Source organism: Podarcis melisellensis (assembly GCF_964234715.1).
Source record: "Podarcis melisellensis genome assembly, chromosome: 16".
In the NCBI taxonomy this organism is placed as follows: Eukaryota; Metazoa; Chordata; class Lepidosauria; order Squamata; family Lacertidae; genus Podarcis; species Podarcis melisellensis.
In genome coordinates this window covers 37,817,561-37,834,105 of record NC_138533.1, presented here as the reverse complement: position 1 = coordinate 37,834,105, position 16,545 = coordinate 37,817,561, and the positions used below count along the sequence as shown (strand labels likewise).

At 44.2% G+C, this 16,545-nt stretch overlaps 1 protein-coding gene across 2 annotated transcripts; it reads left to right on the top strand.

The window, feature by feature from the left end:
- Positions 1-1,516: 1,516 nt before the first annotated feature.
- Positions 1,517-12,963, top strand: TMED2 (transmembrane p24 trafficking protein 2). Of its 2 annotated transcripts, XM_081893537.1 has the most exons (5): positions 1,517-1,761; positions 5,620-5,812; positions 6,374-6,394; positions 9,249-9,356; positions 11,123-12,963. In XM_081893537.1, the coding sequence occupies exons 1-5, from the start codon at positions 1,582-1,584 to the stop codon at positions 11,245-11,247; spliced, it is 627 nt and encodes a 208-aa protein (XP_081749663.1). In that variant the 5' UTR covers positions 1,517-1,581; the 3' UTR covers positions 11,248-12,963. The 2 variants fall into 2 exon arrangements, with proteins under 2 accessions (XP_081749663.1, XP_081749664.1); XM_081893538.1 differs by lacking the exon at positions 6,374-6,394 and having other exon boundaries at positions 1,543-1,761.
- Positions 12,964-16,545: the final 3,582 nt, after the last annotated feature.

Sequence of the window (16,545 nt, the reverse complement as noted above, 5' to 3'; positions counted from 1 at the left end):
GTACACCTGTGGCAATGTTTGTGATATTCAATAAAAGAGAGTTCCCGGGACTTCCCCGGCAGACGCCTCTCACATGACACCTACTACTCGTCTCCCGTGATTTTCATTCCTACATCTGGTGACCCCGGACGTGCCAGATCCCTTACGCAGCCTAGCACCTGTACTTCACTCGACTGGAAAAGTCTCAGCGCGCTTACTTCGTGAGTATGGGGGGCGATTTGACAAAATTGCAGAAAGAACATGCCAGGGAATTGTTTTCTCTCGTTAGACAGCGAGTTGTGGGTGTTAATGTTTCCTTAAAAGAAATTGAACAGCTCCTTGGTGAGATCAATTGCCAATATCCCTCCTACCCCGAAAGGGGGTCCCTTGAGGTGGGGACTTGGCAAAAGATCGGGAAGACCCTCTTTGCAGAACCGAGGGCTTCAATTCATTGTCTGCTCACCTGGCAGAAATGTGCAGCTGCCGTTGCTAAATTAGGACCCCAGGCGTCTCCTTCGGCTCCTGCCCTTCTGGCTGTTGCAGACAATCCCCCCCTCCTTATCCTAAGCTTTTGCCTCCATTGCAGCCTTGCCAACCCCTCCCTACACCTCAGCCCACAAACCCATCCACCCCTCCCCTTCCTCCTTTGCCTGCTTTGCCTGCCACAACCCCTGCGTGCTCTCCTACAGGAGCTGTGCGCACCTCACTTTCTCTGGCTAGGCAGAAAGGAATTCTGTCCTTAGAGGAGGAATCTGTGTGGGCTGGGGAATTGCCTTCTGCTTTCCCTATTAGCTCTTTTGTTAATATTAAACAACAACATTCAGAGCCCTACCATCAATTTATAGATAGATTGAAAGAAGCAGTCACCAGGCAGGTTGATAATACTACAGCCCAGAATGAACTGATGAAAAAATTGGCTTTTGAAAATGCAAACACTGACTGTAAGAAGGCAATTGGAGGGTGAATGTAACTATCATAATGTGCAATTACAAGTCTGTACATATACCAGGACAGGCTGTTTGTTAATGGATAATTTGCTATTTCGATGTTGTGACTGTAATCTGATTAATAAATGAATAAATAATATCTTGCACTGCAGGGGGTTGGGCTAGATGACCCTCGGGGTCCCTTCCAAGAGGGCGGAAGGCCCTCGCTGAAGTCACCCCTGGCGCCCTCCCTTGGCAGGACAATGTAGGAGCAGCGAGGAATGTCCTCCCTCGGCCCCCGTCGCTTCACCCATAAACTGCGCCAAGCACGCGGATTGGCCTCGCGGGGCCGCCGTCCGCTTTCCTTTCCTCTCCTCCCCGCCCAATCACCGCGCGCCTCGCAGCCAGGCGACGCCCCTTCGCTCCCTCGAGGGCCGCCATCCCCCCCCGCCCCCCCGCAGGCCGTACGTGGCATCGGGCCGCGTCTCCGACCTATGAGCGAGGGCCCCGTGCGCCGGAAGGGGCGTGGCGTGGGCCGGAAGCTGCCCCTCCGCCGAAGCCCATTTGCTCTGCGGGCTTGGCAGGCGCCGGAGCGCAGCGCGCGAGCCCGTCGGCCCTCTTCCCCCTCCCCTCGCCTGGCCTCGCTCGCTTCCAGCCTCCCCTCGACGACGCCGCCATGTCGCCGGTGCGGGCGGTGCTGGCGCTGCTGGCCGCGCTCTCGGCCCCGGCGGCCGGCTACTTCGTCAGCATCGACGCGCACGCCGAGGAGTGTTTCCTGGAGCGGGTCCCGTCCGGCACCAAGATGGGCCTCATCTTCGAAGTGGCCGAGGGAGGCTTCCTCGACATCGACGTGGAGGCGAGTCTGGCGGGGCGGCGGGGGGTCGTGCAGGGCGCGGCGGAGAGGAGCCTGTGGGCCTCCCCCCCCCGAGGGCCTGGGCTCGGTTTGCGCCGGGGCTTAGCCTCGCTGGCATTCTCTCCCGCCCCGCACCCATTAGCACGAGGGGTTTACGCTAGAGGAGCCACTAGAACAAGCTCTCTCTCTAAAGGAGAGAGCTTGTTTATGCAGCTGCTTTTTTGCTCAACAGCTCAAGTTTTACGCATTTTAGACTGCTCTCTTTTGAAAGAACAAAAGGGGGGGTTGAGTCAGTTTTAAACTTACTACACAGAAACCCATTCCTTCACAAGTGCCACATAATACTCCCTCCGCATTCGTAATTACCTGGCAGCACCAGCACTTGGGAACTCCCTGCCTATTGAGATCAAGCAGACAACCTTACTGTACTCTTTTGGGCGCCTGCTAAGATCATTTCTGTTTAGGCAACATTTAAGGATTATGAAAATGGTAGTGTGAAGGTACTGCAGTGGGGTACAGGTTCCTCTTGCCTGCTGTTAGAAGAGGACCTGTACAGGGAGGTAAGTTGAAGTCGGCTGCCCTGGGCAGTGTGAGCCATGAGAAGGTGACGAAGGGGGCTTCGGGGTTGGAAGGGTCTGGCCCTGGCTTATGTCAGGGCATACATAGGGAGCAGCTTCCCCTAAATGATGCTCTCCACATGATCTGTACTATAGCTCCCCGTCTTCCCAAACATTGGCTGTGCTGGCTGAGGCCGACAGGAGTTTTAGTTCGAAACGTCGAGAGGTCAACAGGTTGGGGAAAGTTGATAGAGAGTATATTTATGTGTCCTTTAATCACGTGCAGACTGCAGAGTGAATTCTTCTCACCAGAAGAGTGTTGATGGCTTTGGATCAGAGGATTGTCAGTCCTTGAATATGTAAAGTGAATACGGAAAGTGCAGCATATGCTAAAAGAGAAGGCCTGCAGGTTCAGGCCGAAGGGGGCACCAAGCCACCACCACCACCGCCTCATCTCAACCCCCCTCCCCCATCAACAGGGTATTTTTGGAAAGCCCAGCAGAAAGAGCACCCAGAGAGAGAGAATCAGAATTCTAGAGTTGGAAGAGACCCTTAGGGTCATCTAGTTCAACCCCCAAGGGGTGTGCACAGCTAGGGAAGGACTGTTTTAGATCAGAGGGTGTAAGTCTGAGATAGCCTTGAGCCTTACGTGTGCCTGTTTCTGTGTACCTTTTCTCTCTCTCACTCCAGGGTTTAAGCATCAAATGTGGAGGTTGGCTCTGATGAATGGTGGGAGGGGGGTAGTGGACAGCTTGGAAAGGGAGGGCCTGGTTGTCTTTCTCTTAATGTTTTTGTTTTGTTTTGTTTATTATACTCTTGAAGTGCTTTTCCAACTTAGAATTGGACACAGAAAATGTAAAAGGCTGAAAATCCAGAGTTGAATCCCTCTGGTCATAGAGGCTAGGTGGAAATCAGCAAAAGGCCTTGCTGTATTTGGAATGGGAGGGGTTTTCAGCTAAAGGGAGAGACTGAGGAAGAACAATGGAGGATTTTAGAGTACAGTGATACCTTGAGTTAAGAACTTAATTTGTTCTGGAGGTCCGTTCTTAACCTGAAATTGTTTTTAACCTGAGGTACTACGTTAGCTTAATGGGGCCTCCTGCTGCTGCCATGCCACCGCCGTGCGATTTCTGTTCTCATCCTGAAGCAAAGTTCTTAACCCAAGGTACTATTTCTGGGTTAGTGGAGTCTGTAACCTGAAGCGTCTGTAACCCGAGGTACCACTGTACTGTGTGAATGAAGTTAAACAAAAAATTGTGGGCAAAGGAGGACCAGAGTTTTGAGAGAAGTGCTTCACTCTCTGGATGTGTTCCCTTTGATTCTAAAGTACAGCAGAGCAGTTCGAAGATGGGTACTTAAAGTTTACTAACTGTAACTTGGCTGGTTTGTGTGGAAACACTTGGCTATGAAATTAGTGTCAACTTACTTCAGTAGAAAAGACAACATGTAGCACAGGATTTATTTAAATAATATTTTACTGAGATTGGCCCAGGTGACAAAATGAGTCTTCCAGAAATTGAGTCTTTCCCCTCTGTGACCACTACAATCATTCCTGCATTGAACTTCTCTTTCATATTTCATAGTGTGGAGGTGCCTTAGCTAATCAGAGAAGGTGGGATGGAGTGGGGCTCGATGAGAAAATGGTTGTGAAGTGAGGGTGAGCGAGGAGACCTTCTGCCAACTCCGAACTTACTATGCTGTGCATGTCACCAGGATACAAATGTTTGCTCATGCTCACTGTACTAGGTTACTACGTGGGGGTGGGGAAAGAAAAGGTTTTATTGCCTGTGTGTGGAGTGGAACCGTGGAAGGACAGAATGTGATGGTTAGCCCGTAAGAGCCTATTGAGGGTAGGGCATGGAGATATGTCTGTTGGCATTGGGGGTGTGGTTGTAGTTATGTTTGTAACCCTGTATTAGGTGGTCATACCTTCTGAAAATGTTAAATAAAATATTTCCATGGGCTTGTTGCAATTCCTTTCCACAGTTAGTTTATTTGACAAAATGTGTCTGGGATAAAATGGAAACTAAACACTAACTGCTGTTGAAGGCATTGGAGCAACCATGGTGTGCCAAGCTAGACTTGAAGTACAGTGGTACCTTGGGTTACAGACGCTTCAGGTTACAGACTCCGCTAGCCCAGAAATAGTACCTCGGGTTAAGAACTTTGCTTCAGGATGAGAACACAAATTGTGTGGCAGCGGGAGGCCCCATTAGCTAAAGTGGTACCTCAGGTTAAGAATAGTTTCAGGTTAAGAACCAACCTCCGGAACGAATTAAGTTCTTAACCCAAGGTACCACTGTACTGTATTCCATCAGGTCAAATTACACAATTCTCCCCGACTTTTGTTCGTGCCGGTGTAGTTGCAGAAAGCAACTCAGACAGGCACCCTGGCCCTCAGATGCCTTGTTTTTGAAACCCTCCCCATCATTCTAAACACAGTTTGCTCCCCCCCCCTTGCATTCTTAAAAAAATTCCACATTGGTGGAGAAATAGGTGCACTGGTAAACTCATGCAGCTGTGTGAAGCAGTAGAATGGACAAGGTTGCTGCAGTTGGGGTTTTCATGTTTGCAAGCTTCCCTATCTTTTAGTTTAGTTTAGTTTAGTTTAAAGGAAATTAGCACAGTAGTGAGTAGGTTGGGCTAAAGGTTTAATTCCTGTTGTGTTAGTTTTAATTTGCTGGGAGGTGTTTTTTTAATAAAAAAGATTTATTGTTTTCATATATAAAACAAAAATGAACCCTCACCCCCCTGCTGCCCCGAGTACAGTTTATGATAAGCAAAACAATAGAGGAGGGAGTGTGTATATTTTAATGTGGAGGAACATTTAAAAATGGCATCACTCACCCACAGTCAGAAGAGGCATTGTTTGTTCTCCCTCCTTTTTCTTCTGCTACATGAGTAGATAAGATCTGTTGCTCATGTGGTGAAGCAAGCTCAGAGTTGGAGGATAGAGGGAACATGATGCAATGCCTTGGGTAAGAAAGGCCTGGAGAGAAATGCTTCTCTGGTGCCTACTGCAGGGTGCTTCATCAAGCACAGGTAAGATCCTTGTGTTCAGTGCTACAGGTTGCACAACAGCTGCACATGAGATGTAGAGCAAATAAGGAAAAATTAAACGTTGGTTGGAAGTTAAAATTGGAAGATGTCAGCTGAGGCAGCAACAAATGCTCGATTTGCCCTTGTGGTTTGTCACTTCATTTGTACGATGTGTCAGCCAATTACTCCCCAAGGCTTATGTAATTTATTGATGTGAATGATGCATAAGGTGGTAAAAAGTAAAGGTTTTCCTTCTTGTTTCCAGATAATGGGGCCTGATAACAAAGTCATCTACAAAGGAGACAGAGAGTCCAATGGGAAATACACCTTTGCTGCTCACATGGATGGAACATACAAGTTTTGCTTCAGCAACAAAATGTCCACCATGACTCCAAAGATAGTGATGTTCACTATTGACATTGGTGAAGCTCCAAAGGGGCAAGATATGGAGACAGAAGGTGAGGGCGAATCCCGGAAACAAAATGGCACCTTTCACCCATGTTCTCCTCCTATATGTTATTGTCCTTCCCCAGCGTCTCTGTTTTCCAGATATTGTTCTATGGGCTTCAGAATTCCAAACACATTCTCTCCTGGATTTAAATGTTTCATAATATAACTTCTTAGCCCTTTTTGCTATGTGATGGACATGGATCGAGGAAATATAAGGGATATTTAATTAAATGACCGCTTTCCACCCCATCAATTTGAAAAAGAAATACGGGTAATCTTGTGGCTTGAAGTCCCTAAAAGGGGATGTCTTAGAATTGTACATAATTCTTCAGCTTTCTGCAGAGCAGGGCTCTAAAGACTGGTTGGTGCCAGAACATTTGAGTCAGGTAGCTGGTAGCTTTTCTCCCACCTCTCGCTGTGGTTTCGTCATGCCTCTCTCCCTGTGACATTTGCAGCCTTACCTTCATCCCTCATTTCGCCCATCGTGTGTTTTGATGTATTTACCTTTGCTTACTAGACATGCTCAGCGTCTTCCTGTATATTTGTTCATTTCTCATGCTTTCTTTTAGGTGGTGGAGATAACTGGGATGGTATGTGCAATGCTTTTAAGAAGCTTGCTAGTCCTCCTGCATCGCTTCTCATAATTTGCTACATAATCTGCTAATGCCTATTGGGGCCACTCTTTGTGTGACTTCCTGCTAATACGCAATGATTACCACAATGGTATTGCACTCAGGTCTGAGTGTGAACAGCTCCTGCCACTTTGAAGTCCTTCAACCATTAAGATCCAAATTGCTACTGTAGGCTTTTTTCTCTTTCCTATCCCCATTCTCTATCTGAACAGCAGTCTTCTCTAATACCAAATCTGGAACTGCTTTTAAAACTGGTTTCTCATTCAGTTGTGGAGGATTCTGTTTGAGAAATGCAAGTATAAACACTCAGACCAAGTTGCATGGTTTGGATCATGACCGTGGTTCTCAGCTGTGAGGTAGGCTGGCCTAAGGAGGTGTGGCTAATTGTCAGGAAAGGTGCACACTCCTATACTTTTTCTCTCTTCTGCCCTCACATCCTGTTATTTTGTATGTCTCTTGAGGAGGCCATTGACCCTTCACCCCAGCTTTAAAACTTCATAGTTTCCTCCTTGTCCTTCATGCCATTACTGGTCTCCTGCTGCCAGTGTTGAGGACAAAAACTGCAAGGATGGATATTGGCTGGGCCTCTCGTCGTCGTAAGTATCCATCACCCAGATCAAGCCGGATGTTGGACTAAATGACCTAAAGACCCCTTCCAGTTTTCGGGTCCTTTTGTTCTGTCCCATCTATTTCTACCAGTAGCCTGAGTATCCACACACAAAACTCTTGACAGATTGAAATCATTTTGAGAGGGAGATCGTTGTCTGAAGACCACCACTTAACACGCATGTGTGGGTGTTGGCATGTTTAAAAGTGTGCATAAGAGTGGTCTTACTAATAGGGCACCCATATTGCATTACTTGAGTGATTTGCCTTGGACCTGAAGGTCTTGATGTAAAGTTTGAGGACTTCCTTTGTATTTCCCAATGTTCTTCTCTCACTTTATACCAGTTTATCCCTCTAGAAAGAATTCTGTCTTTTTGTGCTAACTAAACACCATGAAGGCAAACTAATTCATGTCAGTATTTCTCAAAGTGGGTTAACTAAGCTGCTGGGTGTGAGAAGAGTGTGTTTCTGTGTGAGTGAGAGGGAGGGAAGGTCTCTCTGTAAAAGTTTTTCACTCCCTAACAGAGATTCTGTTTGAATGGGATTCTACAAAACTACAAAGTCACCAGGTACTGTATTTCTGTTCAAGGTTGTTGGCTTGCTCATTGAAATCTCTGCACCTGTCCTGTTCTCACTCCCAGCATTAAGCTTCTGTGAAATAGTTTTGTAAGTTTGCTTTCCAGGCATAGTTTGCATGAGACCCCCACCTTGCTGAAGCTAAGGAGATCTCGGTCTGGTCAGTGGCAGGATGGGAGGTTGTTTGGGAACCCCATATGTGAGTTGCCTTGACTTCTCTTGTTGGGAAAAGTGCAGGATATAAATGTAGTAAGTTTCAAGTAGAAACTGCTTTTCATTCCTTTGTCATACTTTATCAGGCAATGCCTGCTTGGTAAATGGTTCTTTCAATGATCAAATAAATGCTTAGGTCCTTGAACCGAGATGCCTCTTCTGCAGTTTGCCAGGAGGGGTGGTGGTCACATGACGTTGCCCCATCTCCCTGGCCATAAAGGGACCCAGCCGTAGATGAAGGGAATTGCTTTAAGGCTGAGATTAGGTGAGAGAGGAGGCCACACCGGGTCCCAAGCAGCTGTCAGAACAGGGATCAGAGATGGTAACAGGTGTCGCTGGAGCAGTGATGATGCAGCAGAGTCGCTCTTCAAAGGGACATGCTGCTGAGCAAGACCCCTTTCTGCATTTTTTTTGGGGGGGGTTACTGGGAATAGACTCCCTATAAACACACACAGAGAGAAATATTGAAGACCAGCTTTCTGATAAGTGCTCTGGAGTAGAAGAGAGTAGACTACAAATATGTTTTGAATTTATATGCTGCTAAGAGCATTGCATTGGATGTAAAACACATGACTGTTAAATAAAACCCATTAGTAAAACAAAAATCATCACCCTAAAAACACAGCAATTAAAAGGGCAATCCTAACCATGTCTATTCAGAAGTAAGTCCTGTTGAATTTAATGGGTCTTATTATACCTAGGATTGCAGCCTGACAGCCAGTTCAATAGAATAGTGGAAGGGGACTTCTACCCCCTACAAGCCCCAGAGAATAAGAGATTAGGAAGAAAAGACTAAGCAGTAAATCCCACAGAAATCTGGAGTGGAGTCCCTAAGATGGTTGGATGGCACCTTGTACGCCTCTTTATGGCAGCTCCTGCAGCCAAGCTGGCGCCAAACGTCTTGTTCTGCTTTCCTTTGGACCACATCAGCAAGACCGAGAGAGGGTTTTGTAATCTGGGCAGCCCAAGTCCTCCATGTATACCACGCAGGCTTCTGCCCTGGAGGAGTCGCTTCAGTGCTGCTAACGCAGCAGTTTGCCTTCACCCCCGAAGGTGCACTCCATTGTCTCTTGAGAGAGACAGACAGATGCCAACCAACCACAGAATATAAGTTAATGCAGGCATATGTGACTTATAGAACAGAACTCTGTATGTATTACAAAGTTATTTACCTTGGTTTTCTAAAGCATCTTAATTGTAATGCTGTGAAAGCAGTACTTGTTCACCTAACTTGCCCGAGGTAACTGGATGTTGGAATGAATACCCAGGTAAAGGGAATTTTTGTGCCTGGTTAAAAAACATCAACCCTTCCCCAAGATGTGCAGTGGTTGGCTGTGAAGACTTCAGTCTTATATGCCACTGTTGTTGGGTTTTGTTGCTTACATCACAAATCTGATGTCTTGTGATCCATCTGCAGCTCATCAGAACAAGCTAGAAGAGATGATTAATGAATTAGCGGTGGCCATGACCGCTGTCAAGCATGAACAGGAATACATGGAAGTCCGTGAAAGGATACACCGAGCAAGTAAGTGGTTTTGGTTGGCATGTACAGGTTTCCTGCATCGCCATCCAGCAAAGCCTTCCATTCCTTGTGGCATGGGAATTTAGTGGGCTAGTGGAAGGGTAGCAGATTGCTGCCTCTCCTTTGTCAATCTGCACTTGGTAGAAAGCTGCTGTCTAGAAAATTATCCAAGGGGCTTTAGCAGCCTGTGCTTCTATGCATGTGCTGAAGGAGGCTGCTTCCCCTCCACATCCACAGTAGAACTGCAGGCTATAAGAGTTACTGTCATCATCATCAAACCTTTTATTGGCATCACATCCAAACATCCAAAGCAAATCAATACAGAATTACCACTTCCCCAGTGGCACAAAACATTTGCTAAAAGAAAGGAGGCAGAGCAGTCTGTCGTCACATCTCTAGGTCTCCAGGGAGTGTATTTTGACGACAAAAAACCAAATAGAGATATTTAGCCACTAACTTGGTGAGCTCCTGATCATTCTCCAGTAATAGAAAATGTATGACCTCCAACTCTGGTTTCCATTTGGGGATGTAGAGTTGATCTAGAAATTGCTGACGGAGATCAGCATATAGTTTACAATTAAGAACCGTATGTGTGAGGGTTTCCACCAGGTGGTCTTCACATGGGCAAGTTCTTTCTCCTTCCACCCTGCCTGAGAACCTTCCCCAAATAAGAGTTACTAGCTTCCTTTCTACACAGCTGATTTATATGGTGCATCAAAGTGCTTCATGCTCATTATCACTTAATAAGCCCCAACTTGAATACATTTGGGAAGGCCAAGGAAGTGACTTGTCTCCCTGCTCCCCACCACAAAAATCAGAAATTGGGAGAATCAAAACTGTATTTAAAGGAACACTAAAGCCTTGAGTTCTTTGGCAGACTTTTAACAACTCCTGCAATGTGGCAGAGACTTTGGATACTAAGTTGGACTTAGATATACTAAGGACCCACAGAGAGGAGGAGGGAAGTCCTAAAATTCAGAAGAATTTTGTTTGATTTCTTAATATTAATGTGTTAAGTTTGAGATTTATTTTGTAAAACTAATAAAAATCATTTTTAAAAGTTCATGGCAGAGAGATACTTAAATCAATTAAATTTATTAATTGTACCTTAGAAGTCTCTTAGACACTGCTTGCCACTAACTTTCTTCATGCTGCTTCTTAAATGCTGGCATGTTTTTAGAAAAGAGAAAACTCGAAACCTTTTTTGAGAATCCTGTAAAACAAATTGCATAAAACATGGTTGTACTCCCAGGGCACATTTGGGTGTTATTACTTCCTTTGCATCAATAATTATTTCCCCCTGTTTTGCATCACTTAACACTGTTTTTCCATTCTCAAAGCAGCACTTTAGAAAATGACAACGTATTTACCAAGAACTATACACTCAAAATAAAGTAGCCAGCCATATCGGAGAAGGAGCTGGCACCTGATGTTGCAACACTAATCTATAGAAGCAAAGACCCATAATTTTCATGATTTAATATGTGTTTATTAGCATCTTGTAGAAAGGCAAGGAAGTTTGGGCCACTCCTATTTCTTGGAATGTTCCATGGCCTGGGTGCCCAGAAGGCCTAACCTTCTATACCCGCCTGCTGTACCTCAGCTGGCAGGTTGGAAACACAGAACAGGGTTTCAGGTGATGATCCGCGCATGCAGGGTGGGTTTGTATGGGAGGAGGCGATGCTTTGTTTCTCTAGGCTTCAGTGTGTTTAGCTTATTTTCATTCCTGTATTTTAATCAAGTGTGTTTTTTCCTCCTTTTTTCACTAGTTAACGACAACACAAATAGCAGAGTGGTCCTCTGGTCATTCTTTGAAGCTCTTGTACTAGTTGCCATGACACTGGGACAAATCTACTATCTGAAGAGGTTTTTTGAAGTCCGGAGAGTTGTTTAATCAAACTTTCCCCCCTTGGCCTCTCTCTCCAGTGATCCCAGATTCTCCATTCACTTCTACAAAACAACTTGGTCACAAAATTCACTTAGTTTTCTTTATCCCTATGTTCTGAACTATAAAACTTGTGTTTTCAGTTTCTTCTTAGCTTAATTTTATATATCTATGTATCTATAGATACCCTCTCTAGGGAAACATGGGCTGAGAGTTGTACATTGAAATTGGTAAACTTTGTTTCTCACAAGCCAAAGTGAGTTCAACGAAATTGCAAAAGTTTGTTTTTAAACCAGCGCTATTGATCAAGTGAAAATTTTCCTTGATTGTTTTCTGTCTCCCTTTTTTTTGGTAATAGAATACTGTTTTTGTGTAAGGGAAATGGCACAAGGTCCTAAAAAACCTTTTAAATGCCTGTGGGGGAGACACTTTTTAATTTGATCAGAGGATTTCCTCTCCGCTTTACCCAGGAGTGGAATTGTGGCATGCGGACAAGCCTGACAGAACTGTCAAGAAAGCATGCCAAGAAAGAAATGGGCATGTTGGTGTTCAAACATACTGAAACCAGCGGATTGCTCTACTAGGGGGTGCTTAGGTGGCTTCTATAAGGTCTCCTGTACTCTTTCTGTAATTCCACTGGCTTGGTCCTGAGGTTCTTAATTAAAGATATGAAAATACAACACAGTTCTTGCCAGTTAACCATGTGTTCTTGTGTGCAAATTTATGAACAGGCAGCCATTTAGGGGGGACTTAGCTACATCTTTTCCTTTTTGCTTACAATCCAAAGCTGCTCCTGTGTTTGGCACTGTTGTAGAACTAGTATCCAGGACGTTGGTTCCTGATGCCAAAGGGTTTTAACAGTGGTGATGGGCGGGCTGGGAGGCGGTGGAAGGGAGGTTATTACCGTGCTACACATCCGATACATGAAAGAAGCAGCTGTGTGGTCACAACACCACTAGGACTGCAACCCCCTTTCCTATAATGAAGACTCCTGTGCCTTTTATGTAGCGGGGAGAAATGAAACGGGTGCTGTTTCCCTGCTGCAAGTGCATCTTCCCAAGAGGCTTTTGCACATTTAATAGCAGCACATAGAAATTTAGCAGGTGCAGCTCCTGTTACTGCAGCTCCATGATAAAGTGTACCTGTTGAGGTTTTCCTTTTTTTGCACTGCTGTTAAAGGAACAGGAGCCTCACTCAGGAAAGGAGTTGGCACTCCCAATTAGGCTGTATTGAAATAATTTTGTTCCTCTCTTTTAAACACACACCAACTTCAGTTTTTGTACCAGCTATTTTTCTTCTTGCTGTCTGGATGATGGGTTTAAAAATCACCATGTCTGTCTCTGGGAGCGGGGTGCTGATCCAAGATTATGTTGTGGCTGATGTATATTGAACTGATGTATATTGGTTGTAATTTTGGGGGTGGGTGGGGTTGGGTTCTTTTCAAGAGTGGGGGAAGCATTCTATCGGTAATGCATAAGAGTTTTGTACCAAATTTAATTTAATTAAAATTTGTTACAAGTTTTCATGGTTCAAGTAAATCTTTTCAGCCTCAGCTAGACACTTAGCAGCTGTCCTTCAAAGGGGTGGCTCTCCCCCCCTCAGTGCAGCTGTTGTATGCCAACCCTTGTGTGAGACAAGTTGAATTCTAATGAGAAGATGTACATTTAAAAGTTCTTGATATATGGCCAGATTCGATAAATAAAACACCTTCTTTAAAAAAACAAACCTACAGCCTGATGCTTGCTTTGCGTCTTTAAGGAGCAATTCTACTCTTTATTTCTTTGTTTTACTGTTTGTTAGCAGCTGCATGTTAAGAGCTTTGTGGGATTATGATAAAAAGCTTACCCAATAACTTCTCGTTTAAAGTATTTCCTTTTTTTTTAAAAAAAAAAATTTTTAAGAAACAAACACAACACAAAACAAAAACATACACAACATTAAACATATATAATTTCATAACCTTAATTTCATACACCTTCTTTCCTCCGACTTCCCCATACCTCCCTTTCGCTGCATCCTTATTCCGCAATTCTTTAGCAACCCTTTAGTCAGTTTGTCTATTGGTTCCCTTTCATTAGATTTCCTTAAACTTATTAGTTACAGCTGTAATTCTCTACTTCTTACCCCTTGACATCTTAACACTCCTCAATTTTACAACAGTTTTTAAGATATATTTTGAATTTCTTCCAGTCCTCTTCCACTGTCTCTTTCCCCTGGTCTCGGATTCTGCCGGTCATCTCTGCTAGTCCCATAAAGTCTGTCACCTTTGTCTGCCATTCTTCCAGAGTAGGTAGTTCTTGCATCTTCCAATACTTTGCCAGAAGAATTCTTGCTGCTGTGGTAGCGTACATAAAAAAAGTCCTGTCCTTCTTTGGCACCAATTGGCCAACCATGCCCAGGAGAAAAGCCTCAGGTTTCTTAGGAAAAGTCCATTTAAGGACCTTCTTAATTTCATTGTAAATCATCTCCCAAAAGGCTTTAATCTTTGGGCAGGTCCACCAAAGGTGATAAAAGGTACCTTCAGTTTCATTACATTTCCAGCATTTGTTATTGGGCAAATGGTAAATTTTTGCAAGCTTGACTGGGGTCATGTACCACCTGTAAATCATTTTCATTATGTTTTCTTTTAAGGCATTACATGCCGTGAATTTAACACCAGTGGTCCATAACTGTTCCCAGTCAGCAAACATAATATCATGACCGATATCTTGTGCCCATTTAATCATAGCTGATTTCACTGTTTCATCCTGTGTATTCCATTTCAACAACAAGTTATACATTCTTGACAAATTCTTAGTATTGGGTTCTAACAGTTCTGTTTCTAATTTTGACCTCTCCTTCTGAAATCCTATTTTCCTGTCCTGCTTGAATGTCTCATTTATCTGATGATAATGTAACCAATCTCGAACTTTGAACTTTAGTTTCTCATAACTCTGAAGTTTAAGCTTCTCACCATCTTGCTCTAGGATTTCACAGTATTTTGGCCAATTAGAATCCATATTAAGTTTTTTCACCGCCTTAGCTTCCATTGGTGACAACCACCTGGGAGTCTTGCTTTCCAGCAAGTCTTTATATCTAGTCCAAACATTGTATAATGCTTTCCTGACAATATGGTTTTTGAAACTTTTATACACCTTTACCTTGTCATACCATAAATATGCATGCCAACCAAAGTTGTTATCATACCCTTCCAAATCCAAAATGTCTGTGTCTTCAAGAAGTAGCCAGTTTCTGCTGCTGATTCATAATAGAGTCTTAAGTCCGGCAGGGCAAAGCCCCCTCTATCTTTTGCATCAGTTAAAATCTTAAATTTTATTCTGGGCTTTTTGCCCTGCCAGACAAATTTAGATATGTCTTTCTGCCACTTCTTGAAGCAGTCCATCTTGTCCAAAATCTGTAAGGTCTGAAATAAGAATAACATTCTAGGCAATACATTCATCTTAATGACAGCAATTCGGCCTAACAAGGAAAGTCTCAACTTAGACCATATTTCTAGATCTTTCTTTACTTCTGTCCATTTAAAGTATTTCCATTCCCAGAGAATTTAACATAATCTGATGCTTTTTAAGTCTCCCGCTGCAATTTTTATTTATGAGAGAATTTAATCCGTTTTCCATTACTTTCTATGGGAAAGCATGCCTTGGTTTAAGACCACTTTGGTTTAAGACCGGACTCCAGAACGGATTAACCAAGGAACCACAGTAAGGCATTATTTAATGGTACTAAGAGCCATTATAAAATTGGTGAATTAATTGAAAGGTAAAAAATTGCTTAGAAACATAAAGAGTAGCTTCCTATTTAAAAAGTCAGTCTATTGATGCTTATATAGTGGGACCTTGGTTTAAGAACATCTTTGTTTATGAACAACTTGGATTAAGAACGCTGCAAACCCGGAAGTAGGTGTTTTGGTTTGTGAACTTTGCCTTGCCTGCAGAACATGTTTTGCTTCCTGTTGAGTGTGTTCCATTTGTCAATTGAGTCCCCCACTGCTATGGGAAAGCAAGTCTTGGTTTAAGAACGCTTTGGTTTAAGAACGGACTTCTGGAACGGATTAAGTTCGAAAACCAAGGTACAACTGTATATTGAAATAAGTGTGTTGAATCAAAACTCTTGACAAAACATCCTTAAACAATGAAAAGGCAACAATCATTTCATTTCCTACACCCTTTATTTCACAGGACAATAGGGGGTACTCAACTTGGCTGGGAAACAGGAACATGTATATATTTTCCTTTGTTTTACTTAATGTAAGGTGTAAGGTGGAGGTCAAGGGAGGGACAGGGACAAATCTGATACTCAGGTTTCCACCAGAAAAACCTCCCAGTTTGTGACACAAATGAGAAGAGAAAGGGATGCTACTTACAGCCTGCCCATGTCCTCCACAGAAAGATTCCCCCCTCCTATCTGCCACGATCAATCCATTTGTTTCTAAGGTGCTTGGTTGCTTGGTGGCTCTCTTTTTCTGTTTGCTGCAGGGGGGGGGGCTTAAGGGTATCACTATCCTTCCTTCTGCACTCTGTGAATTAAGCAGGGCATGGATTTGCAAGCATTTGTAACTTCTGCCACATAATTTTCAGGTGGAACTCAAATCGGGAGAGAAAAGGGTAAATGTAGCCTGCTCTTTCCATGTGGGGGGCACATTTCGTGGTGCGTGCAAGTTTAATGGTGGGCCATAACATTAAAGGCAGACGCGTGGGGGACCTGTCTGGCCTAAGTGGGGAAAGGAAACATCAAATTCGCTTATAAAACCTCTCTGGCATGGGAACACGTGAATTCCAGAGCCATGGGCACATGGGGCACATGAATGCTTCACAGTTTGTTGTTTTTCTGCGGAATGCACATTTGGAAATATGCCCAGTCGACTGCAAAAAGCACATACCTACTTGTTTCCAAAGGAGTGCTAAAATTAATTAACAAGTCCTCAAAGGCAGGCCTGTTCCAGTCCCCACCTCAGATAGTCTCAAAAGGGCAAGGAAGCCAGTGCAAATTTATCCACAATTTCAGCAGACGTGTCTAAAGAGTGCAGCAGCTACCTTTGGGCTGACCAAAATTCTGGCACCTTGGCTAAGTGTCCTGGAGCATGACAGAAATCCTTGATCTCCAAGGGGGATATAGCATTTCAAAGACCGCAGGGCAAATGTGTTCCTGAGCATATGCAGAATCCTTTTCCTCTGGTGAGGTGTGGGGAACCTTTGGCCACCCCACCTCTTGCTAGATTGCAACTTCCGTCAGCTCCAGCAGGCAGGAGTTCAGCAACATCTAGAGGGCCAGAGGTTCCCCACACCTGAGCCAGAGACTCTGCAGGTA